This window comes from Taudactylus pleione, unplaced genomic scaffold (genome assembly GCF_031769625.1).
Source record: "Taudactylus pleione unplaced genomic scaffold, aTauple2 ptg001987l, whole genome shotgun sequence".
Taxonomy (NCBI): domain Eukaryota; kingdom Metazoa; phylum Chordata; class Amphibia; order Anura; family Myobatrachidae; genus Taudactylus; species Taudactylus pleione.
The window spans coordinates 1,586,390-1,612,809 of record NW_028286383.1 but is presented as its reverse complement, the minus strand read 5'-3'; the positions used below and the strand labels follow the sequence as shown (position 1 = coordinate 1,612,809).

The 26,420-nt window shown below is 44.9% G+C and overlaps 1 protein-coding gene across 5 annotated transcripts in view; it reads left to right on the top strand.

The window, feature by feature from the left end:
- The window catches only part of LOC148435883 (transforming growth factor beta-1-induced transcript 1 protein-like), a 172,977-nt gene that overhangs the window by 57,952 nt on the left and 88,605 nt on the right, over window positions 1-26,420 (top strand). For all 5 annotated transcript variants that reach the window (XM_088465388.1, XM_088465386.1, XM_088465385.1 and 2 more), the window contains 3 exons: window positions 12,641-12,719; window positions 17,121-17,450; window positions 20,586-20,759. In XM_088465388.1, coding sequence (XP_088321514.1) covers window positions 12,641-12,719; window positions 17,121-17,450; window positions 20,586-20,759 — 583 coding nt within the window. The remainder of the gene's footprint in view (window positions 1-12,640; window positions 12,720-17,120; window positions 17,451-20,585; window positions 20,760-26,420) is intronic.

Below are 26,420 nucleotides of genomic sequence, written 5' to 3'. Positions count from 1 at the left end.
CCCATCTGAGGAGTTCTTGATCTAGATCCCCTCCTCTAATTCCCAAATTCATCTAAGATTATATTCCTCATGGACTGATTCTTCCCCAAAGGAATGAATGAAGGGAACAATTACGCTGCATTCCTATAAGCAAATAATGAAATATTCCAATAAGGGGATAACATGATTATCCCCTTAATCCTGGTTAGTTTAATACTACCTATAATAGATCTCCCAATATAGGGAGAATATGATTATCCTCTTAATTATGGTTAAGGCTACCTAAGATATGACTCTTGGAAGATCCTGTACCCTTTGTATATAATTTCAATATAACATTTAATTGTTACAAGTAAGATCATGTAGAACTGGCAATGCAGACAAATAATGGACTGTATGGATAGGAATTTATTACTGTCCCCATCCCATTAATATACAGAACTTGCTATCACCACTTTCTCCATTTTCCATTTTTTTATTAATATTTTTTTTTATCTTATCTTTTTCATTCGTTTTTTAAATTCACGATCACTGTGAATATATCGTCAGGGTGGTATCTCGCAGGTGTAAGTACACTAAAAAGCACTAATTTCACTTTTACTTTATTATTTAATATTTTGTTTAGAGTATGTCACATTTGATTTATCACAAAGTCAGATGATTCACTCACACAGGCACAGTAATAATACACAGTTCTATTTCAATACAAAATCTTTTCATAAATTATGACCACACAATATTCATGACCACTGTGAATACATCTTCAGGGAGGCATAAGTACACTATAAAGCACCGATTTCAGTTTTATTTTGCTATTTTAATACTTTTTGTTTGGAGAACGTCACATTTGATTTGACACGTTTTCAACAATGTCAGATGGTTCACACACACAGGCACAGTAATAATAATACCCATTTCTAGTTTTAATACAAAATAATAATTTCATAAATTATGACCACACAATTTTATTATTATTACCAGTTATTTATATAGCGCACACATATTCCACAGTGTTTTACAGAGAATATTTGGACATTCACATCAGTACCTGCCCCAGTGGAGCTTACAATCTATATTCCCTAACAGACGCTCACACACATACGCACTAGGGTACTTTTTTTTTTTTTTTGCTGGGAGCCAATTAACCTACCAGTATATTTTTGGAGTGTGGGAGGAAACCAGAGTACCCACGCAAGCACAGGGAGAATATACAAACTCCGCACATTTAGGGCCATGGTGGGAATTGAACCCACGATCTCAGTGCTGTGAGGCAGTAACACTAACCATTACACCGTCTGTGATGCCCACAATATTAATTCACAGCAAATTGTAGTGGTGAGAGACTGGGAGGCCAGCTAGGAGAAGGTTACAGTAGTCCAATCTGGAGATGACCAGTGAGTGGATGGGGGTTTTAGTGGCATCCTGGGTGAGGAAGGGTCTAATCCTGGAGATATTTTTTAGGTGGAGACAGGAGGACTGCGAGAGGTGCTGAATGTGTGGTTTAAAGGAGAGGGAGGAGTCCAGGATAGCTCCAAGACAGCGCACTTTGGGGCTAGAGGAGATCGTTGTGTCATCAATAGATAAAGAAATTGTGGGAAGTGAGGTAATGGAAGAGGGTGGGAAGATGATCAGCTCAGTCTTAGACATGTTAAGTTTAAGAAATCGCTGGGACATCCATGAAGAGACAGCAGAGAGACAGTTGGAGATACGGGTGAGGAGCGAGGGGGGGGATATATATCTATAATATAAAACTATGTTGGATAAGCACCAATGATCAATATACCCACACTATCCGTATGGATCACAGCTATACCAACTAAATATCAGCCTGCCCAATATAGGCGTCAGCTCTTTGTTATTAAATAATTAGTAGTGGTAAATCTACTAATGGCATAGAAAATTGTACATAGAGAATGACTGACTGTAGACCGACTAATTTAGTTGTTAATAAATATATATATTAAAACCATGTGTAAAATTATGATGTGTTAGCTGAATAATAAAGTGCAAATGCTAATCTAAATAAATATATATATATATATATATATATATATTCAAAAAAACATAAGTATGAATGATAAAGTGCAAATGCTCATTGTGCAAATAAATGCAAGATTGTGTAATTATTAGTGCAAAACAGGCTGCTTCATATATCTATTTATAATGAATTATTATTCATTATATTAAAAGCCCATATAAAACTTAATAGAAGATAACAACAAGTGCAATAAGTGATAAAATAAAACCAAGAAATTTATTACCACAATAAGACAAACCAATTAATACATACGGATAACAAATAAATAAATAAAAGGATTGAATAGGTAGAACAGCTTATCTGTGGTAGAGGTTTTAAAAGTTCATGTAGCAGGCATGGAAAACGGCAATCTCCACCGCGTTTCGTCAATACCAGACTTCTTCAAGGGAGTGGTGTTAAGCTGTGGGGTCTGTGTTTATATACCCCCAGCAAGGGACTCAAATGAGGAGCAATTAGCATGAATATCTGGTAAACGCCCCTTTTTTTCAAACTATAGGTAACATTCAAAATGAGTAAAATGAAACAAGTATGGGCTGATCAAAATGGTCCATGTAAGGCAATTACAGCGCTAGTTATCCGGATAAATATATTCCAGAGTGGCCATAGAAAAACAGATTTGTTTAAAGCACTTCTGCCCACACAGGGCTCCTCCGTGCGTCCTTCCGCCCAGGTTCGTGACGTCACATCCGCCTCTGTGCCTTGCTGATTCCCGGAAGTTGCTTTCCACGGAGGTCATCTCTGCGCTGCCATACGTCTCGATGGTCTTTAACCACGAGTCCTCCCGCTTGAATTCCCTGACTTCCGCCCACACTGTCAGTATTACGGCCATGAAGAATGGGATCTCTTTTCACCGCTTCATTGCGCATGCGTGTAGTGCCCGATCTAGGGATAATGAAGAACATGTGACAGACACTATACTTAACATTTGTTGCCTCTTACAGCATGTTATTAACTCTTAAAAACGATTAAATTTTTTAGATTGGAGAATATATAAACATTCATGGGATCATATTTCTGAGAAATGAAATAATTGAATAAATAGTCAAAATGTTTAAATATTTGGATGATATAAATTTAGGTTCACAACTACCATTTGTTAGCCCAAATATCTGGACAATAGCTGTATATTTTTAAAGTAATGTGATAATCATACAAGTCTTCTTCTTAAATGAACATTGTCCATGTGTAAGATATTTTCCAAAAATAGTCTCTAGAACCAAAATTAGCACAAATCCAGGATGAGAAACCAATGTTTATTTTTCATTTTTAATGATTATTTCTTTTCTTCATTCCATTCATATTCATTCTTGGGATCATGTTGCACGGCTTTGTGGAGATGGGTTGTGTATACTGTACCTGGTGTTCCCTGGAGGTCTCCCATCCAGGTACTGGCCAGGCCCATCTCTGCTTAGCTTCCAAGGTTGGTGGAGATTGGGCGTAACCAGAGTGGATATATTATATAAGATTATTGTATATAGTCCAAGGAGGATAGCTCTTGGAAAGTATTCAAATTATAATAGATCTGTTCATGAAATTTATATTTTTCATAATTTTCTGTGATCTAATTTATCTAATCAAATTTGGATATATATAATCTCATAGGGCGTCATATAACATAATTATTTGTGTTATAACAGTACAAGTAAATATATACCTTAATATTATTTTAACCACTTTATATTGTAAATAGACTAATGTGACAAATTGACACATCACTGTTGATAGGATAATATGGAATGGGTATGATATGGCCATGCGGCCGGCTGTTCGATTCCCATCAGCGGCAGCCCGACAGGAGCAGAGTTAGAAGCAGCGGAAGGCCGACAGCGCTGGAAATCCCGATCGTGGATAGGTAAGTATACACTAACCTAACCCCCCTAACCCTAACCCTCCTTAGGGGTGCCTAACCCTAACTTCCCCCCCAAGTGCCTAACCCTAACCACCCCCTTCCCCGCTGCCTAACCCTAAGTCCCCCCCGGGGGTGCCTAACCTTAACCCTCCCTCCACCTAGCCTAACCCTAACTATCCCGGGGGTGCCTAACCCTAAATCCCCACTGGGTGGCCTAAACCTAACCCTCCCCCCACGCGGCTGTCTGCTCGCGGCACCCGGCATCACTACGATCGTGATGCCTGGCGCCGGTCTCCCGGCATCGGGGAATTGCGGGCGTCTACATCTGGACGCCTGGCATTTCACCCATGCCGGGATAAGACAGTCTGAAAGCCGGCTGTCGGTATTTAGGCAGTCGGCTTCCCGATTATATTAATAACTATATGATATATGTTTATGGCATCTCTCAAACTAATAAATCTCTGGATGTATAATCTTTAATACTAGAGAACCATAAATCTAATAACATGTGCTAAGAAACCTCAGTGGATTAATGTGTATGGAATAGAATTTAACAACTTGCTACATCGTGATGGGAATTTACATATAGAGGTCTTAATTGGCTGATTCAAAAATACGTATTATGAAAAAACCGGGAGCAGCACAAACGGCCGAAGTTGGGAGTTAAACTGCAATTGGCCAAAGGAAACTTCTGACCCGGAAATTGATGCGGATTGGTCCCTTTTACAGGATATAGGGCTGTGGAACAAGGCAATCGGGTCAGCCTGGAAAAAGCTCTTTACTAACGAAACGCGCGTCGGCGACAGTCCCGCTGTTCTTATGAATTATTATGATTTGTAATACTAAATCTCAGTGTGTTGAAATGAAGCTGTCTCACCTAACCATATAGGCAGGGAGTTACTGGATATGACGTCAGGTTAATCTAATGATAATATCAGCCTGGTTACTGTTACGTGATACTGACAGCCTCCCGCTCCATTCCCACAAAAGTTATATTTAAGCTAATAATATAGCACTTTGTGAAGGTAACATTTGTGGCTAATTGTTACTGTATGAACAGCAGGAGGCAGATGGTGGTCTGTGAATAACTACCAATAAACCATCATATTACCCCTAGCTAGATGAGCTAAATACAATCTGACAGGAAGAACGTACAGAAGATTTAAATCGCTTTCAATATTTATTGAATAGCATCAGAATGTGGCATCACAATAATGAGTTGTACTAACCTAAATGTGTGCAAATAAAGGTATTTTATCTAATTATACAGGCGGGGAATGTACGTCCGGTCACTGAGTGTGTCTATATGGAGATCGCCGGCCTGTTTGCTTCATTCCTACAAAGTTACAATTTTGATACGAATAGTAACAATTTGTTATAGTTGCAGATTGTTATATGTGTACGGTAGCTGGCGAATGATAGTTTGTGAAATGTATCTATGAACTTATCATATTATCCCTAGTCTGTTGAGCTGATTACATCACGATAGACTTTAAATGTACAGAATGTATAGACCACTTTAAATGTGAGATTTATTCAATCTTCAAGCACCTATTGAATAATACACAATAATATATGCTGTACAATCCTCCAGGAAGGGAATCGGAGATGGACACCATGTGTTTGAAGTGCACTAATGATAGACAAATATAACGCAATAACCTGTAATGATTTGAGCACACAATAGGGGCTAGACTGCTAAATTCACAGCATTTTTAGGTAGTCTATTGACCATTAGGACATTGAATCGTAACAGTTTTGTATAGTACAAGTTACTTTATTCTCCATACGGAAGGGATGTGACAAGTCTGAACCTTTATCATTATATAATTTATCCCATTTATAGGGAATCGTTTGGAGGACAATAAATTAGAATTAGCCATCAAATTGTCAGTAGGGCTTATTGAATAGTGAAGTGCATTAATATACACACTATATTTCTTATAATACTCGGATTGACTCACACAGTACAGCGGGACTTTCTTCAGTTTTTATTATCACAATCTTTATTTGTTTTGTCATTCGCAAATGCATGTCTGTATATATAGGTTTTAAATATTTTCGCTGTTAAAACACATTTTATAGAACCAAAATAAAAGTTCTATTTGAATTGAGGTTAGTGACCACCAATAAGACCACCCTCATTATTTCTCTCACTTTTGTTAGACCCGTTTCCCCCAGCAGGCTCCTACACTACCACCTGGAACTGCTTACTACTTGGGTTATGTGTGCGAACGCTACTGTAACACATCCCGGTGGTGGTTGGCTAAATCCCCTCTGGCCTCTTACTACAGACCAGTGCTACGCTTTGTAGCAGACAGAGGGCCTCAGCTTGGAGACACTTGGATGAAGCTCAGCACAGGCATAGAGCAGATAACTGCTTGGCTCTAATCTGGTCCTCCCAGGATACAAGCAGATGCAAAGAGATCTGTACATGATTATTATTCCTAGTTGAAGGCACTAGGAGTATTAGAACATGCAGATGTTACACTCCTAGCAATGCTCAGAGGAAACCTACAGACACATTATAATACTATTTATTGGTACACTGCCGCTATTTATTACTATGTACAGCATCTGCTCTGACACTGGTGCTGCCGCTTCCTCTGTGCTTCAGATTCCTGCTCTGTCCCAACATACCAGGGATCCTGGAGCCTGTAAGAGTTTCCTTAATGGATTCTTGATTCAGTTTTGAATTGTTATCTGGGATATTTCCATCTGAAAAGGTGAAAGTTGCTTAAAACAAAATCTCTGGTTCAATTGCCCCAGGAAATCTGCTCAGAGCTTGTCCCAAACGTGTAGTACATACACATGCATGTGATCCAATGGAATTTGAGTCAGTAAGGGAATCCAAATACCGTTTATTGATGACTAATCAAGAATAACACACATATACTTCATTAAAGAAACGTCAGACGTAGTAAAGAAAATTGCAGACTACAAGAGACTTGCAGAAAATCAAACTGGTCACAGGCTCAAAACCCTGAGATGTGATAATGGTGGGCAATATCTAAGCAGAGAGGTGGAAAGAAAAATGGAATTGAACCATCACCTACAGTACACTCCTGAACAGAACGTTGTAAGTCAGCGAGCAAACTGCACTCTGGCGTAGATAGACAGATGTATGCTGAAGGATGCAGCCTAAACCATTTTGGGGAGAAGCCGTGTCCACAGCAGTCGTCTCTAAATATTGTTTTGCCACAGTTGCCTTAATAGATAAAACACCAATTAAAGCGTGGTCAGGAAGAAGTCCAAGTGTAAAGCATCTCAGAACTTTTGGAAGTATTGCGTAAGTACACAAACTGAAAGAAAGAAGACACAGCTGGATTGAATATCCATGTATTTTTATCATGCTTGGCTATTGCCCTGAAAGTAAAGGTTACAGATTATGGAATCCATGTACCAGAAAGGTTCTGAAGTTTAGAAATGCCATATTTACATAGACTGTATGAATGACAGAAAAGCTGGAATGTGAAATGCAGAGTAAGTTATGTGTCACTGGATATGCCAGAAGCTGGAGATATGTCTGAACCAGAAGCTACAAGCTTGGACCTTCAACCACAGACAATATCTGCAGTGAAATTTAATCTCAGAAAAACCATTAGAGAGATGCAATGAGGAATTTGCAAATGTTGTGTTCAGCATTGGCGTATCTATAATGGGTGCAGGGTGTGCAGTGCCCTGGAGGCCCACACCACACATACTGCACCCATATACTGTAATTAGTATACTTCCCTCTCTGGAGTCATGTGTTGGTCATTTATGCAGACTTTAATCACAGGGAAAATGACACGGTGGAAATTTTCCAGGTGATTTGCGCATGTGCACTAATATTGTCCCCAGGAACAAGGCACGGACGCCATGTTCCTGGAGACCTGCGCATGCGTAGTAGACTCTGGCCCAAGGCCGGCAAGGAGGGGGCTCGCACAGAGGCTGCACACACGCCCCCTCCTATCCTAAAATGCCCCTAGTGTTGAATTGGCCCTAAGTAATTCAGAAACCAAAGTCATCGTCCGACTGGTGAGTCTAGACTTTGCCGAGTGTAAAAGTGTGGCAGACATTGACAACCATGAAAGTGACAACAGTTGTGGTCCCATGAAGAAAGGCTGCTGGTGTACTGTAGTCTATGCAGCCGGTGAGAGCAGATTTGATGATATAAAAAAACTGCAGTTGAAATGGTGCTGATGTTTTCTTGCTTGTCTAACCCTAAGTCTTGTTGCTATGAGAAAGCTTTATGTAGGCGTCTGTGTAACATGGAGCAGCGTTATGTAGGTGTCGGTGTAACATGGAGGAGCTTTATGTAGGCGTCTGTGTAACATGGAGGAGCTTTATGTAGGCGTCTGTGTAACATGGAGGAGCTTTATGTAGGCGTCTGTGTAACATGGAGGAGCGTTATTTAGGTGTCGGTGTAACATGGAGCAGAGTTATGTAGGAGTCTGTGTAACATGGAGCAGAGTTATGTAGGTGTCTGTGTAACATGGAGAAGCTTTATGTAGGTGTCGGTGTAACATGGAGAAGCTTTGTGTAGGTGTCTGTGTAACATGGAGCAGCTTTGTGTAGGTGTCTGTGTAACATGGAGCAGCTTTGTGTAGGTGTCTGTGTAACATGGAGGAGCTTTATGTAGGCGTCTGTGTAACATGGAGGAGCGTTATTTAGGTGTCGGTGTAACATGGAGCAGAGTTATGTAGGTGTCGGTGTAACATGGAGGAGCGTTATGTAGGTGTCTGTGTAACATGGAGGAGCGTTGTGTAGGTGTCTGTGTAACATGGAGCAGCTTTGTGTAGGTGTCTGTGTAACATGGAGCAGCTTTGTGTAGGTGTCTGTGTAACATGGAGCAGCTTTGTGTAGGTGTCGGTGTAACATGGAGCAGCGTTATGTAGGTGTCGGTGTAACATGGAGCAGCGTTATGTAGGTGTCGGTGTAACATGGAGCAGCTTTATGTAAGTGTCTGTGTAACATGGAGGAGTGTTGTGTAGGTGTCTGTGTAACATGGAGCAGCTTTGTGTAGGTGTCGGTGTAACATGGAGCAGCTTTGTGTAGGTGTCGGTGTAACATGGAGCAGCCTTCAGTAAGAGGGTGTATTGAAGGTGGAGGGCGCTACTGCGCATGCTCTATATTGGTTGCTCCAGGGAGATTTCAACCCCTTTCCAAGATGGCAGCCTCCTGCAGCGCTGTGCATGGGCGGTGCCATCTTATCCCTGTGTTAGAGTGTTACCGTGGGAGGCAGACGACTCTTCGGTGACACTGCCTATCCTATAAGAGGCTGGTACTGTCTATACATGGCTGTGTGTTGTCTCAGGGCATCCCTTGGTGTATACACACACTCTGCCATACCCACTCCAACTCTACACACCACTGAGCCCTACCGATTTCAAAGGGATAGTCCCATTTTTCGGACACTGTCCCACCTGCATGCTGCAGTATCTCATGGATGGGGGAAAGGTTGGGGTAAGCATTCAATCACCATCGCTCTGCACAGCAACAAGTGGCTACTGAATATCTGCCGTACACATTACATCTAATCAATGCTGTGAATAGAGCTGATCGGGGAGCTCTGGTTATGCCCCCAGAGTGACGAAAATGGGGGACCAAGGATTATCCTTCTATAGGCTCCAGCTGTATCCTTGTTGTAACTCCAACCTCCCCAGCAGATATTTCCCTAGGAAAACCTTAATTACCACTAAATTCTGGGCCAGGCTTCTGTGACGTGCTCATGCCTCACAATTTCCATGGCACGTTAGGGTGAGACCTTGTTTCTGGAAGCTACTCATAGCTTATTCTACTTTGTGATGTTAATGAATTTGTTGTAACTCTTCCAACTAACACTGGACCCACTTATCCTTTTATATACAGACCTATCTCCTAGCACAGGGTTCTGTACGGTCTGGGTGGTGGTTACCATGTTCCGCATGGCGGTGCACTTTCCTCATGCATGACCTAATTTCACTGTAAAAGAGGTTCTGCCAGAGATCAGATCGTGGGGTACACTGTATACAAATTTTAGAGGTTCCCTTGTAAAACATTTAAACTTCCACCAAATTCTATTATTGTTTTTCTACTTCATTTTTAAGAATAAAATGATACATCCATAAACTTCTACATTGATCTAGAACCAGCCCAGTGTATCTTCATTACAGATGATGCAAAATGTTGTTCTTTCTGCTTTCGTTTTGTAACCTAGTAAACCCTCAAGCAGCCTATTTCCTTTCACGCACTGGTTAAGCACTGGTCACGCACACTGGTTATGCACTGGCATGCACTGGTTATACACTGGCCACGCACTGGCATGCACTGGTCGCAGGCTCCAAGTATGAACCCATCAACATTCCACAGCGGTGTACTAGGGGTCAGACTGCAGAACACAGTGATACCTGTATGAGAGATAAATAAGCAGAGTGTGCATCATGTTTATGTCTGTATATTAGGATCCAGTTCTATAGCTAATATCCCTAAGTGTGTTATACAGAGGGGGAGGGGGGGGTCTGGTATGGCTCTGTGGACGCAGACTACACCTGTATATAGTCAGTGATCACCGGTAATAGGATATATGTATGATATTACCGGCTCTGTGGACGCAGACTACACCTGTATATAGTCAGTGATCACCAGTAATAGGATATATGTATGATATTACCGGCTCTGTGGACGCAGACTACACCTGTATATAGTCAGTGATCACCGGTAATAGGATATATGTATGATATTACCGGCTCTGTGGACGCAGACTACACCTGTATATAGTCAGTGATCACCAGTAATAGGATATATGTATGATATTACCGGCTCTGTGGATGCAGACTACACCTGTATATAGTCAGTGATCACCAGTAATAGGATATATGTATGATATTACCGGCTCTGTGGACGCAGACTACACCTGTATATAGTCAGTGATCACCAGTAATAGGATATATGTATGATATTACCGGCTCTGTGGACGCAGACTACACCTGTATATAGTCAGTGATCACCAGTAATAGGATATATGTATGATATTACCGGCTCTGTGGACGCAGACTACACCTGTATATAGTCAGTGATCACCAGTAATAGGATATATGTATGATATTACCGGCTCTGTGGACGCAGACTACACCTGTATATAGTCAGTGATCACCAGTAATAGGATATATGTATGATATTACCGGCTCTGTGGACGCAGACTACACCTGTATATAGTCAGTGATCACCAGTAATAGGATATATGTATGATATTACCGGCTCTGTGGACGCAGACTACACCTGTATATAGTCAGTGATCACCAGTAATAGGATATATGTATGATATTTCCAGCTCTGTGGATGCAGACTACACCTGTATATAGTCAGTGATCACCAGTAATAGGATATATGTATGATATTACCGGCTCTGTGGACGCAGACTACACCTGTATATAGTCAGTGATCACCAGTAATAGGATATATGTATGATATTACCGGCTCTGTGGACGCAGACTACACCTGTATATAGTCAGTGATCACCAGTAATAGGATATATGTATGATATTACCGGCTCTGTGGACGCAGACTACACCTGTATATAGTCAGTGATCACCAGTAATAGGATATATGTATGATATTACCGGCTCTGTGGACGCAGACTACACCTGTATATAGTCAGTGATCACCAGTAATAGGATATATGTATGATATTACCGGCTCTGTGGACGCAGACTTCACCTGTATATAGTCAGTGATCACCAGTAATAGGATATATGTATGATATTACCGGCTCTGTGGACGCAGACTACACCTGTATATAGTCAGTGATCACCAGTAATAGGATATATGTATGATATTTCCAGCTCTGTGGATGCAGACTACACCTGTATATAGTCAGTGATCACCAGTAATAGGATATATGTATGATATTACCGGCTCTGTGGACGCAGACTACACCTGTATATAGTCAGTGATCACCAGTAATAGGATATATGTATGATATTACCGGCTCTGTGGACGCAGACTACACCTGTATATAGTCAGTGATCACCAGTAATAGGATATATGTATGATATTACCGGCTCTGTGGACGCAGACTACACCTGTATATAGTCAGTGATCACCAGTAATAGGATATATGTATGATATTACCGGCTCTGTGGACGCAGACTACACCTGTATATAGTCAGTGATCACCAGTAATAGGATATATGTATGATATTACCGGCTCTGTGGACGCAGACTACACCTGTATATAGTCAGTGATCACCAGTAATAGGATATATGTATGATATTACCGGCTCTGTGGACGCAGACTACACCTGTATATAGTCAGTGATCACCAGTAATAGGATATATGTATGATATTACCGGCTCTGTGGATGCAGACTACACCTGTATATAGTCAGTGATCACCAGTAATAGGATATATGTATGATATTACCAGCTCTGTGGACGCAGACTACACCTGTATATAGTCAGTGATCACCAGTAATAGGATATATGTATGATATTACCGGCTCTGTGGACGCAGACTACACCTGTATATAGTCAGTGATCACCGGTAATAGGATATATGTATGATATTACCGGCTCTGTGGACGCAGACTACACCTGTATATAGTCAGTGATCACCGGTAATAGGATATATGTATGATATTACCGGCTCTGTGGATGCAGACTTCACCTGTATATAGTCAGTGATCACCGGTAATAGGATATATGTATGATATTACCAGCTCTGTGGATGCAGACTTCACCTGTATATAGTCAGTGATCACCAGTAATAGGATATATGTATGATATTACCAGCTCTGTGTCATGTCTTCTAGGGTTTTATCAGCGTCCTCTGCTACAATGGAGCTGGATAGACTGATGGCGTCGCTGTCTGACTTCCATAAGCAGAACACGGTCAGTTCTTCCGTAATGCTTGTTAGCTGGTGGTGATCTCATCATGGGGCTTAGTTACACGGGGACGTATATAGGGATTAGTACATCAGATGTGTCTATAGTGCGCTGATGTGGCTAGCATAGAATACACAGCGGCCAGTGATGTAAGATGCAATAATATATACTGTACACTGTATTGTATATGAATAGGTCTATGCAATATTACCAATGTCTATGACTTGTGCACTGCACACATCTATCACACTAACCACACTGCTATTAACCCCTGCACTGCTGAAGATCTTTATACGCCTGTGCTGAGGCCATTTTCTGGTGTTAGCGCAACTCAGGGACGCAGAGAGGGGAAGTGGGTAATAATTACCCGGGCCCAGGTCAGTAGCACATCAGGCAGGGTGAGAGAGGGCTGTAGCATCCCTTATACACGTAACGCCGCACAGTAGTGTCCCTTATACAAGTTACGCCGCACAGTAGTGTCCCTTATACACGTTACGCCGCACAGTAGAGTCCCTTATACACGTTACACCGCACAGTAGCGTCCCTAATGCGCGTTACACCGCACAGTAGCGTCCCTTATGCGCGTTACACCGCACAGTAGCGTCCCTTATGCGCGTTACACCACACAGTAGCGTCCCTTATGCGCGTTACACCGCACAGTAGCGTCCCTTATGCGCGTTACACCGCACAGTAGCGTCCCTTATGCGCGTTACACCGCCCAGTAGCGTCCCTTATGCGCGTTACACCGCACAGTAGCGTCCCTTATGCGCGTTACACCGCCCAGTAGCGTCCCTTATGCGCGTTACACCGCCCAGTAGCGTCCCTTATGCGCGTTACACCGCCCAGTAGCGTCCCTTATGCGCGTTACACCGCCCAGTAGCGTCCCTTATGCGCGTTACACCGCCCAGTAGCGTCCCTTATGCGCGTTACACCGCCCAGTAGCGTCCCTTATGCGCGTTACACCGCCCAGTAGCGTCCCGCAGATACACACAAGTTAGATGTCTACATTTGAAACGTGTCAATATCATAAAATGTGACATTCTGCTGTGGATCTGATAATGATGACACAGTGACGGCATACCTTGGTGTAGACATTATAATGATGACACAGTGACTTCATACCTTGGTGTGGACCTTATAGTGATGACACAGTGACTGCATACCTTGGTGTGGACCTTATAATGATGACACAGTGACTGCATACCTTGGTGTGGACCTTATAATGATGACACAGTGACTGCATACCTTGGTGTGGACCTTATAATGATGACACAGTGACTGCATACCTTGGTGTGGACCTTATAATGATGACACAGTGACTGCATACCTTGGTGTGGACATTATAATGATGACACAGTGACTTCCTACCTTGGTGTGGACCTTATAGTGATGACACAGTGACTGCATACCTTGGTGTGGACATTATAATGATGACACAGTGACTGCATACCTTGGTGTGGACCTTATAATGATGACACAGTGACTGCATACCTTGGTGTGGACATTATAATGATGACACAGTGACTGCATACCTTGGTGTGGACATTATAATGATGACACAGTGACTGCATACCTTGGTGTGGACATTATAATGAGAACACAGTGACTGCATACCTTTGAATTGATAGGCTGGATAAATCATGTGACTGGAGTTTCAGGGGACTGGTTTGTCAGAGCGGATCATGTGATGCTGTTGAAGATGGCGGTGCCCATGATGCAGAATGGCATAGATGAGTGACCACAAGTCTTAGGGATACCGCAGCTGGGTCACAGATGGCAGCTAGGTGCCATCGCTGGACCCGGTAATGGGGACTTGGACCCCGATGTGTGACACATACTGTATCCTTCTGATGACCTAGCAGCCGGGGACATCTTCACCTAATCCTACATACTGCCTTATAGCCAAACTCTGTTATTTACTGTCCTTTTCCCAGTATTACCCCCTTACATCCACATCTCCCCACTCACCTGTCACCCTGCGCCTGACTGCTCTGTAACACATTCACCTTCATTCCTCAGCTTCTCATCTCCAATTATTACACCTATAACCAGACGGAATGGGCTATTTCTGCTTTGTTTCAGCATCTCTTAGCTTTGGGGCAGTTATTAATGTAGGAGATAACTCTGCATAGCACAGTCCCCACAATGCTTAAAGGTCTGGACCCCAATAGCTATCACTACTGATGTCTATCTGAGCTTGTATATCAGCTGCCATAGTGACAAGACCTCTAATGCATTCATGTCTTTCTGTAATAATATGGGGGTTCGGGGAGCTGCTTGTTAGGTTTCTCCTAGAGATAGATGAAGTGTAAGATGGTCCTCGTCTATAGAAAACTCTGATATAAAGTCACTAGATAAAGACTTGTCTATTAGCCACCTCCCGTCTCTGTTCTATGACACGTATGTAATATGTCAGGGATTCATCTACAAAATACAATATTAGATTATAAAGTAGCAATCCACAAAACAGACTCAACCATTTCTACTGCACATATATGGAAACAGAAAATATAACAATCATTTTATATCTTTACATGAATATGGCAGAGATAGGAATACGATAGGTTGTGATATTGAAGGTGCCCTTTCAGACGGGGCGATTACCAGAATCGGTATGATATGCCAGCTGTCGGGATGTCTTCTGTCAGAATACCGACAGTGGCATCCCGATGGTTGGTATCCCGACAGGGGTCAGGTAAGTATACTTAAGCCCCCTCCTCCCCAACCATCCCTTCTGGTAGCCTAACCCTAACCTTCCCTGTTAGTTCCCGAACCCCGGAACATCCCGACAGCCGGCATGTCATACAGATTCCGGTAAGCACCTCACACTTTATTAACACCCACAACTTATTGGACCCACTTCAGTCTGGCTTTCATTCCCAACACTCCACAGAGACAGCACTGACTAAGGTAGTAAATGATCTGGTCACTGCCAAGGCTAAAGGCCATTACTCACTCCTTATTCTTCTAGATCTCTCTGCTGCTTTTGACACTGTTGACCACTCTCTTCTCATACAAACACTACAATCCCTAGGTGTTAAGGACACAGCCCTTTCTTGGTTCTCTTCCTACCTATCTGATCGCTCTTTTTCTGTTCGTTTTCCTGATTCTGCCTCCTCTTCGCTGCCTCTATCAGTTGGACTACCGCAAGGCTCTGTCTTAGGTCCTCTGCTATTCTCAATCTATACCACCTCTCTTGGCAAACTAATCCGCTCTTTTGGATCTCAGTACCATCTGTATGCGGATGATACTCAAATCTACCTATCCTCTCCAGATTTATCATCATCTATACTGGTCCGTGTCACTGAATGTCTTTCTGCCATTCATCTTGGATGTCATCTCGCCACCTGAAACTTAATATTTCTAAAACAGAATTAATTATATTTCCACCGGCCAATAACAGTTACCAACCTGATCTCTCTATCACTGTTGATACCTCGACCATCCACCCCGCCCCACAAGCTCGCTGCCTTGGTGTCATCCTTGACTCTGAACTGTCCTTTGTTCCCCACATTCAATCTGTTTCAAAATCATGTTACATGCATCTAAAAAACATATTCAAAATTCGACCATATCTCACACAAACACTGCAAAAACTCTAATCCATGCACTCATTATTTCTCGCATTGACTATTGCAATAGTCTCCTTACTGGTCTTCCCAAAAACAGGCTATCGCCATTACAATCCATTATGAATGCAGCTGCAAGGCTTATCTTCCTTGCCAAACATTCATCGTCTGCTGCCCTGCTCTGTCAGTCCCTCCATTGGTTGCCGGTTTTCTACCGTATTCAATACAAAATACTGTTACTTACACATAAGGCTATTAACCAAATTACACCAACATACATCTCTTCACTCATTTCAAAATATCGCCCTACCCGACCTCTCCGCTCAGCACAAGATCTGTGTCTCTCATCCCCACAAATTACTTGCTCCCATTTATGGTTACAGGACTTTCTTCGGGCTGCACACACTCTATGGAATGCCTTATCACGCACAATAAGACTTACCTCTAGTCTCCAATCCTTCAAGCATTCCCTGAAAACTCACCTCTTCAGGCAAGCTTTTCAGATTCCGGAACCACCCAACCTTCATAGCTTCCATATCTAATTACATCCCCTTTCACAGTCCACACACAACCTCACACATCGTCTTTCTCTCACATCCTCCTGACATTTGGCCGACATTCCTGTGTGACTGGATCATGCAGCCACCAAAAAACTCTGCATTCTGGCTGGACCAAAATGCAATATATGGCACCTATCCTTGTGTATCATTGCCTATTTCCCTATAGATTGTAAGCTGGCTACATCCCCAATTACCAACCCAACTGTCCCGATGTCGGCTAAATGATCATTTCACTTATTTCTGCATTTATTTTTTGTGGAAATTATATAATCCTTCAGGTGACTGTTGCTCAACAAGATGTGGAAGCTGATACTCCTGGAGAACCCCAGGCATTACCTTCCACAAAGTATGAGACGCTAACCAGGGCTGGAGGCGTGAATGGGAAGAGTATCCCAGTACTGAGCTCGGGAGGAATGTACAAACCACCTACTGAAGCATTAAGTAGCAGAAGCCCAGAAAATGAGCCCAGTCCTAAGTCTTTGGCAGCTGATTCCAGAAGTGACCTGGACTCTATGATGGTGAAACTTCAGTCTGGGCTGAAACAACAAGGAATTGAAACACAAACCAAAGGACTTTGTGAAGGCTGCCAGCGGCCCATAGCTGGCCAGGTAATATTTCTTCTAGATATCTACCGTAGAGCTAGCATGCCATCATTTCATTGGTGATCAAAAGACTGAGGGGCCTATTCAGCAAACGATAAATGACTCGGTAACCATTCGGAAACGCTAGTTTATGCATATTTAAGTTACCGGGCCATTCATCATTAGGGGTCCGATAGGACCCCTATGGTATTCAGCAAACTTGCTGCCGAGAACAATCGCCATCTTCAGACGACACTTGTTCTTTGATCCCCGCTCCTTCCTATGGGAAGGAGTTCCGGGGATGCGAAGAGGGATCTGAGTGGATCCCTCCACCGCCTCCTCACTACCTCCCCGGTGGCTGTGCGCATGCGTGACCTGAGGTCACTCATGCATAGCCGGGATGACAGGAAGACGGTAAGTAACGCAAGTACCGAAGTAGCTGTGATACTAACCATGGGGGCAACTGCTTTTCCGAGCAGTTGTCACTTCACCGGAGCAATGATGAATTTGTCACATTTCCCCCACTGCGAGTTGGATACTTAAGTATCACTAGCAGAGAGTCCAATACCTCATCATCGGAGACCATACAGCCTTCAATGATGAATAGGCCCCTGGATGATCAAATTGTGATAAACACCCCTTCTTTCCTCATTGCCTGATTGTGGGAAATACGGAGTGTGCTTAATAATGTGAGTGAACCTGAATGCACCCTAAATGTTGCTTACCTTGCTTAGTGATCCTGGCAGGTACAGGTGATAAGCTGGGAGTGGAGTGATGCTGGCAGGTACAGGTGATAAGCTGGGAGTGGAGTGATGCTGGCAGGTACAGGTGATACGCTGGGAGTGGAGTGATGCTGGCAGGTACAGGTGATAAGCTGGGAGTGTAGTGATGCTGGCAGGTACAGGTGATACGCTGGGAGTGTAGTGATGCTGGCAGGTACAGGAGATACGCTGGGAGTGGAGTGATGCAGGCAGGTACAGGTGATAAGCTGGGAGTGTAGTGATGCTGGCAGGTACAGGTGATAAGCTGGGAGTGGAGTGATGCTGGCAGGTACAGGTGATAAGCTGGGGGTGTAGTGATGCTGGCAGGTACAGGTGATATGCTGGGAGTGTAGTGATGCTGGCAGGTACAGGTGATACGCTGGGAGTGTAGTGATGCTGGCAGGTACAGGTGATACGCTGGGGGTGGAGTGATGCTGGCAGGTACAGGTGATACGCTGGGAGTGTAGTGATGCTGGCAGGTACAGGTGATACGCTGGGAGTGTAGTGATGCTGGCAGGTACAGGTGATAAGCTGGGAGTGTAGTGATGCTGCCAGGTACAGGTGATAAGCTGGGAGTGGAGTGATGCTGCCAGGTACAGGTGATACGCTGGGAGTGTAGGGATGCTGGCAGGTACAGGTGATAAGCTGGGAGTGTAGGGATGCTGGCAGGTACAGGTGATACGCTGGGAGTGTAGGGATGCTGGCAGGTACAGGTGATACGCTGGGAGTGGAGTGATGCTGGCAGGTACAGGTGATACGCTGGGAGTGTAGTGATGCTGGCAGGTACAGGTGATACGCTGGGAGTGTAGTGATGCTGGCAGGTACAGGTGATACGCTGGGAGTGTAGTGATGCTGGCAGGTACAGGTGATACGCTGGGAATGTAGTGATGCTGACAGGTACAGGTGATACGCTGGGAGTGTAGTGATGCTGGCAGGTACAGGTGATACGCTGGGAGTGTAGTGATGCTGGCAGGTACAGGTGATACGCTGGGAGTGTAGTGATGCTGGCAGGTACAGGTGATTAGCTGGGAGTGTAGTGATGCTGGCAGGTACAGGTGATACGCTGGGAGTGTAGTGATGCTGGCAGGTACAGGTGATTAGCTGGGAGTGTAGGGATGCTGGCAGGTACAGGTGATTAGCTGGGAGTGTAGGGATGCTGGCAGGTACAGGTGATTAGCTGGGAGTGGAGTGATGCTGGCAGGTACAGGTGATAAGCTGGGAGTGTAGTGATGCTGGCAGGTACAGGTGATAAGCTGGGAGTGTAGGGATGCTGGCAGGTACAGGTGATACGCTGGGAGTGTAGTGATGCTGGCAGGTACCGACATTGGAGCCGTTTACAGTTTCTGCGAGGGTGATAGTCCTGGCTTCTATTTGCCCCCACTGCCCGCTTGCTTTACACAGGATAAGAAGTAGTGGTGAGGGGCACCCAATACCCTTCCACCAGCTATATAAAGATTACCCCAGGTGAATGAGATTTGGGTCATTCCATGGTAACTCGCATTACATAGCAAACTCATTAGTCATGATTTACCGCATGGCCGGTGGTTCAAATCGCGGCAGCGGCAGCCCGAGAGAGGAGGAAATCCCGATTATCCTAAAGTATAAACTAACCTAATTCCACACCCTAACCCTCCCTTAGGGGTGCCTAACCCTAACCCCCCCCCTGTGCCTAACCCCCCCTTCCCCTAGCCTGACCCTAACCTCCCGAGGGGGGGCCTAACCCTAAGTCCCCTCAGGGAGCCCTAAACCTAATCTTCTCCCCCACGCGGCTGTCCACGCTCGGCAGCCCTTCGATCGGGATGCCGGGCGCCGGTCTCCCGGCGTCGATAAAATGACAGGCATCTAGATTTAGACGCCTGTCATTTAACCCTCGCAGGGATTGAGAAGTCGGGAAGCCGGCGGTCGGCATTGCATCCGCCGGGTTCCCGAACGTATACCTGGTAAACAATGACTTTTACAAAGCATAACCTGTCTCATTATTTTACCAGTATATAAAAATAATTTTCTTTTGCTGTTGATAGCCATGCATATACCTGCTAATGTCACTTTGTAACGTGAGTTACCATGAAATGACACCTATGACCCTGGAAAATTCCCATTAGCTTTGCAGGTTCATGTTAATGATTATGTCCACACTTCCTGGCAAATCTCCTGGTGGATAAGAGATCACCTATGAGACTTCATGTCTGTATGACGCGGCGGCTGTTTGCCCGTGTGACGCGGGTGGCTGTTTGCCCGTGTGACGCGGGCGGCTGTTGACTGCATATAGTTGACACTTTATTTGAATCTATGATGATCAGTTTGGGATTATTCTGTATGTGTATAGGGGATGAATGAGGGCATTATGTTTGGGTCTTTAATCTGATTTACAGGTTGTAATGTGAGTCTGGTTCTTACCTAGGTGGTGACAGCTCTAGGACGCACCTGGCACCCAGAACACTTTGTATGCACTCTCTGCAAATCACTTATCGGAAGTACAAATTTCTTTGAGAAGGATGGACGACCGTATTGTGAGAGCGATTATTTTGCTGTACACGCCCCTCGATGTGCGTCTTGTGATCTACCCATCCTACAGGTGACACATCTCCAGTTATCCCTGCTATACCAGTGCCTATGGCTGTGCGTATGTGTATATATATATATATATATATATATATATATATATATATATTAATATAATTAGGACTATGATGCTTGCTCCATTGCTACACATTGCTCTCTCGAATAGTCTTCAAATGATTTCTGAAACTTTAGAGAAAACCGGTTTGTTTGGCCGGCCGGGGCTTATTTGAGCTTATATGACTACATTGTGTAACTCCTGGAGAGTTATGTTCCAGCTGTGTACCACCTAAACCCCACATCAATCCCTACAAGGCTGGCACCAGTAATGGATGGTTCTTCCTCCGTTGGGGACTGACCTGGGAAAACTCCGCCTGACACACTCATTTGTACAAGTACAGGATAAGCCCAGATCGCACGATTATTAGTGCACATAATGACCGCATGTGCCGATCCTGTACTCCCTGCCCCCCTTACCATGTATATCCTATTACTGTCTCCTGTACTCCCTGCCCCCCTTACCATGTATATCCTATTACTGTCTCCTGTACTCCCTGCCCCCCTTACCATGTATCTCCTATTACTGTCTCCTGTACTCTCTGCTCCCCTTACCATGTATCTCCTATTACTGTCTCCTGTACTCCCTTACCATGTATCTCCTATTACTGTCTCCTGTGCTCCCTGCTCCCCTTACCATGTATCTCCTATTACTGTCTCCTGTACTCCCTTCTCCCCTTACCATGTATCTCCTATTACTGTCTCCTGTACTCCCTGCTCCCCTTACCATGTATCTCCTATTACTGTCTCCTGTACTCCCTGCTCCCCTTACCATGTATCTCCTATTACTGTCTCCTGTACTCCCTGCCACCCTTACCATGTATCTCCTATTACTGTCTCCTGTACTCCCTGCTCCCCTTACCATGTATCTCCTATTACTGTCTCCTGTACTCCCTTCTCCCCTTACCATGTATCTCCTATTACTGTCTCCTGTGCTCCCTGCTCCCCTTACCATGTATCTCCTATTACTGTCTCCTGTACTCCCTGCCCCCCTTACCATGGATCTCCTATTACTGTCTCCGGTACTCCCTGCTCCCCTTACCATGTATCTCCTATTACTGTCTCCTGTACTCCCTGCTCCCCTTACCATGTATCTCCTATTACTGTCTCCTGTACTCCCTGCCACCCTTACCATGTATCTCCTATTACTGTCTCCTCTACTCCCTGCCCCCCTTACCATGTATCTCCTATTACTGTCTCCTGTACTCCCTGCTCCCCTTACCATGTATCTCCTATTACTGTCTCCTGTACTCCCTGCTCCCCTTACCATGTATCTCCTATTACTGTCTCCTGTACTCCCTTCTCCCCTTACCATGTATCTCCTATTACTGTCTCCTGTGCTCCCTGCTCCCCTTACCATGTATCTCCTATTACTGTCTCCTGTACTCCCTGCCCCCCTTACCATGGATCTCCTATTACTGTCTCCGGTACTCCCTGCTCCCCTTACCGTGTATCTCCTATTACTGTCTCCTGTAATCCCTGCTCCCCTTACCATGTATCTCCTATTACTGTCTCCTGTGCTCCCTGCCCCCCTTACCATGTATCTCCTATTACTGTCTCCTGTGCTCCCTGCTCCCCTTACCATGTATCTCCTATTACTGTCTCCTGTACTCCCTGCCCCCCTTACCATGTATCTCCTATTACTGTCTCCTGTACTCCCTGCCCCCCTTACCATGTATCTCCTATTACTGTCTCCTGTACTCCCCTTACCATGTATCTCCTATTACTGTCTCCTGTACTCCCTGCTCCTCTTACCATGTATCTCCTATTACTGTCTCCTGTACTCCCTGCCCCCCTTACCATGGATCTCCTATTACTGTCTCCGGTACTCCCTGCCCCCCTTACCATGTATCTCCTATTACTGTCTCCTGTGCTCCCTGCCCCCCTTACCATGGATCTCCTATTACTGTCTCCTGTACTCCCTGCTCCCCTTACCATGTATCTCCTATTACTGTCTCCTGTACTCCGTGCTCCCCTTACCATGTATCTCCTATTACTGTCTCCTGTACTCCCTTACCATGTATCTACTATTACTGTCTCCTGTGCTCCCTGCCCCCCTTACCATGTATCTCCTATTACTGTCTCCTGTGCTCCCTGCTCCCCTTACCATGTATCTCCTATTACTGTCTCCTGTGCTCCCTGCCCCCCTTACCATGTATCTCCTATTACTGTCTCCTGTGCTCCCTGCTCCCCTTACCGTGTATCTCCTATTACTGTCTCCTGTGCTCCCTGCCCCCCTTACCATGTATCTCCTATTACTGTCTCCTGTACTCCCTTACCATGTATCTACTATTACTGTCTCCTGTGCTCCCTGCCCCCCTTACCATGTATCTCCTATTACTGTCTCCTGTACTCCCTTACCATGTATCTCCTATTACTGTCTCCTGTACTCCCTGCTCCCCTTACCATGTATCTCATATTACTGTCTCCGGTACTCCCTGCCCCCCTTACCATGTATCTCCTATTACTGTCTCCTGTGCTCCCTGCCCCCCTTACCATGTATCTCCTATTACTGTCTCCTGTACTCCCTTACCATGTATCTCCTATTACTGTCTCCGGTACTCCCTGCCCCCCTTACCATGTATCTCCTATTACTGTCTCCTGTGCTCCCTGCCCCCCTTACCATGTATCTACTATTACTGTCTCCTGTGCTCCCTGCTCCCCTTACCATGTATCTCCTATTACTGTCTCCTGTGCTCCCTGCCCCCCTTACAATGTATCTCCTATTACTGTCTCCTGTGCTCCCTGCCCCCCTTACCATGTATCTCCTATTACTGTCTCCTGTACTCCCTGCCCCCCTTACCATGTGTCTCCTATTACTGTCTCCGGTACTCCCTGCTCCCCTTACCATGTATCTCCTATTACTGTCTCCTGTACTCCCTGCCCCCCTTACCATGTGTCTCCTATTACTGTCTCCGGTACTCCCTGCCCCCCTTACCATGTATCTCATATTACTGTCTCCTGTACTCCCTGCCCCCCTTACCATGTATCTCATATTACTGTCTCCTGTACTCCCTGCCCCCCTTACCATGTATCTCCTATTACTGTCTCCTGTACTCCCTTCTCCCCTTACCATGTATCTCCTATTACTGTCTCCTGTGCTCCCTGCTCCCCTTACCGTGTATCTCCTATTACTGTCTCCTGTACTCCCTGCCCCCCTTACCGTGTATCTCCTATTACTGTCTCCTGTACTCCCTTCTCCCCTTACCATGTATCTCCTATTACTGTCTCCTGTGCTCCCTGCCCCCCTTACCATATATCTCCTATTACTGTCTCCTGTGCTCCCTGCCCCCCTTACCGTGTATCTCCTATTACTGTCTCCTGTACTCCCTGCCCCTCTTACCGTGTATCTCCTATTACTGTCTCCTGTACTCCCTGCTCCCCTTACCATGTATCTCCTATTACTGTCTCCTGTGCTCCCTGCTCCCCTTACCATGTATCTCCTATTACTGTCTCCTGTACTCCCTGCCCCCCTTACCATGTATCTCCTATTACTGTCTCCTGTACTCCCTGCCCCCCTTACCATGTGTCTCCTATTACTGTCTCCTGTACTCCCTGCTCCCCTTACCATGTATCTCCTATTACTGTCTCCTGTACTCCCTGCCCCCCTTACCATGTATCTCCTATTACTGTCTCCTGTGCTCCCTGCCCCCCTTACCGTGTATCTCCTATTACTGTCTCCTGTACTCCCTGCTCCCCTTACCATGTATCTCCTATTACTGTCTCCTGTACTCCCTGCTCCCCTTACCATGTATCTCCTATTACTGTCTCCTGTACTCCCTGCCCCCCTTACCATGTATCTCCTATTACTGTCTCCGGTACTCCCTGCTCCCCTTACCATGTATCTCCTATTACTGTCTCCTGTGCTCCCTGCTCCCCTTACCATGTATCTCCTATTACTGTCTCCTGTACTCCCTTACCATGTATCTCCTATTACTGTCTCCTGTACTCCCTGCCCCCCTTACCATATATCTCCTATTACTGTCTCCTGTGCTCCCTGCCCCCCTTACCGTGTATCTCCTATTACTGTCTCCTGTACTCCCTGCTCCCCTTACCATGTATCTCCTATTACTGTCTCCTGTGCTCCCTGCTCCCCTTACCATGGATCTCCTATTACTGTCTCCTGTGCTCCCTGCTCCCCTTACCATGTATCTCCTATTACTGTCTCCTGTGCTCCCTGCTCCCCTTACCATGTATCTCCTATTACTGTCTCCTGTGCTCCCTGCTCCCCTTACCATGGATCTCCTATTACTGTCTCCTGTACTCCCTGCCCCCCTTACCATGTATCTACTATTACTGTCTCCTGTACTCCCTGCCCCCCTTACCATATATCTCCTATTACTGTCTCCTGTACTCCCTTACCATGTATCTCCTATTACTGTCTCCTGTACTCCCTGCCCCCCTTACCATGTATCTCCTATTACTGTCTCCTGTACTCCCTTCTCCCCTTACCATGTATCTCCTATTACTGTCTCCTGTACTCCCTGCCCCCCTTACCATGTATGTCCTATTACTGTCTCCTGTACTCCCTTCTCCCCTTACCATGTATCTCCTATTACTGTCTCCTGTACTCCCTGCCCCCCTTACCATGTATCTCCTATTACTGTCTCCTGTACTCCCTGCTCCCCTTACCATGTATCTCCTATTACTGTCTCCTGTACTCCCTGCTCCCCTTACCATGTATCTCATATTACTGTCTCCTGTACTCCCTTACCATGTATCTCCTATTACTGTCTCCTGTACTCCCTGCTCCCCTTACCATGTATCTCCTATTACTGTCTCCTGTACTCCCTGCTCCCCTTACCATGTATCTCCTATTACTGTCTCCTGTACTCCCTGCTCCCCTTACCATGTATCTCCTATTACTGTCTCCTGTACTCCCTTCTCCCCTTACCATGTATCTCCTATTACTGTCTCCTGTACTCCCTGCCCCCCTTACCATGTATCTCCTATTACTGTCTCCTGTACTCCCTTACCATGTATCTCCTATTACTGTCTCCTGTACTCCCTTCTCCACTTACCATGTATCTCCTATTACTGTCTCCTGTACTCCCTGCTCCCCTTACCATGTATCTCCTATTACTGTCTCCTGTACTCCCTGCTCCCCTTACCATGTATCTCCTATTACTGTCTCCTGTACTCCCTTACCATGTATCTCCTATTACTGTCTCCTGTACTCCCTGCTCCGCTTACCATGTATCTCCTATTACTGTCTCCTGTGCTCCCTGCTCCCCTTACCATGTATCTCCTATTACTGTCTCCTGTGCTCCCTGCTCCCCTTACCATGGATCTCCTATTACTGTCTCCTGTACTCCCTGCCCCCCTTACCATATATCTCCTATTACTGTCTCCTGTGCTCCCTGCTCCCCTTACCATGTATCTACTATTACTGTCTCCTGTACTCCCTGCCCCCCTTACCATATATCTCCTATTACTGTCTCCTGTACTCCCTTACCATGTATCTCCTATTACTGTCTCCTGTACTCCCTGCCCCCCTTACCATGTATCTACTATTACTGTCTCCTGTACTCCCTGCCCCCCTTACCATGTATCTCCTATTACTGTCTCCTGTACTCCCTTACCATGTATCTCCTATTACTGTCTCCTGTACTCCCTGCCC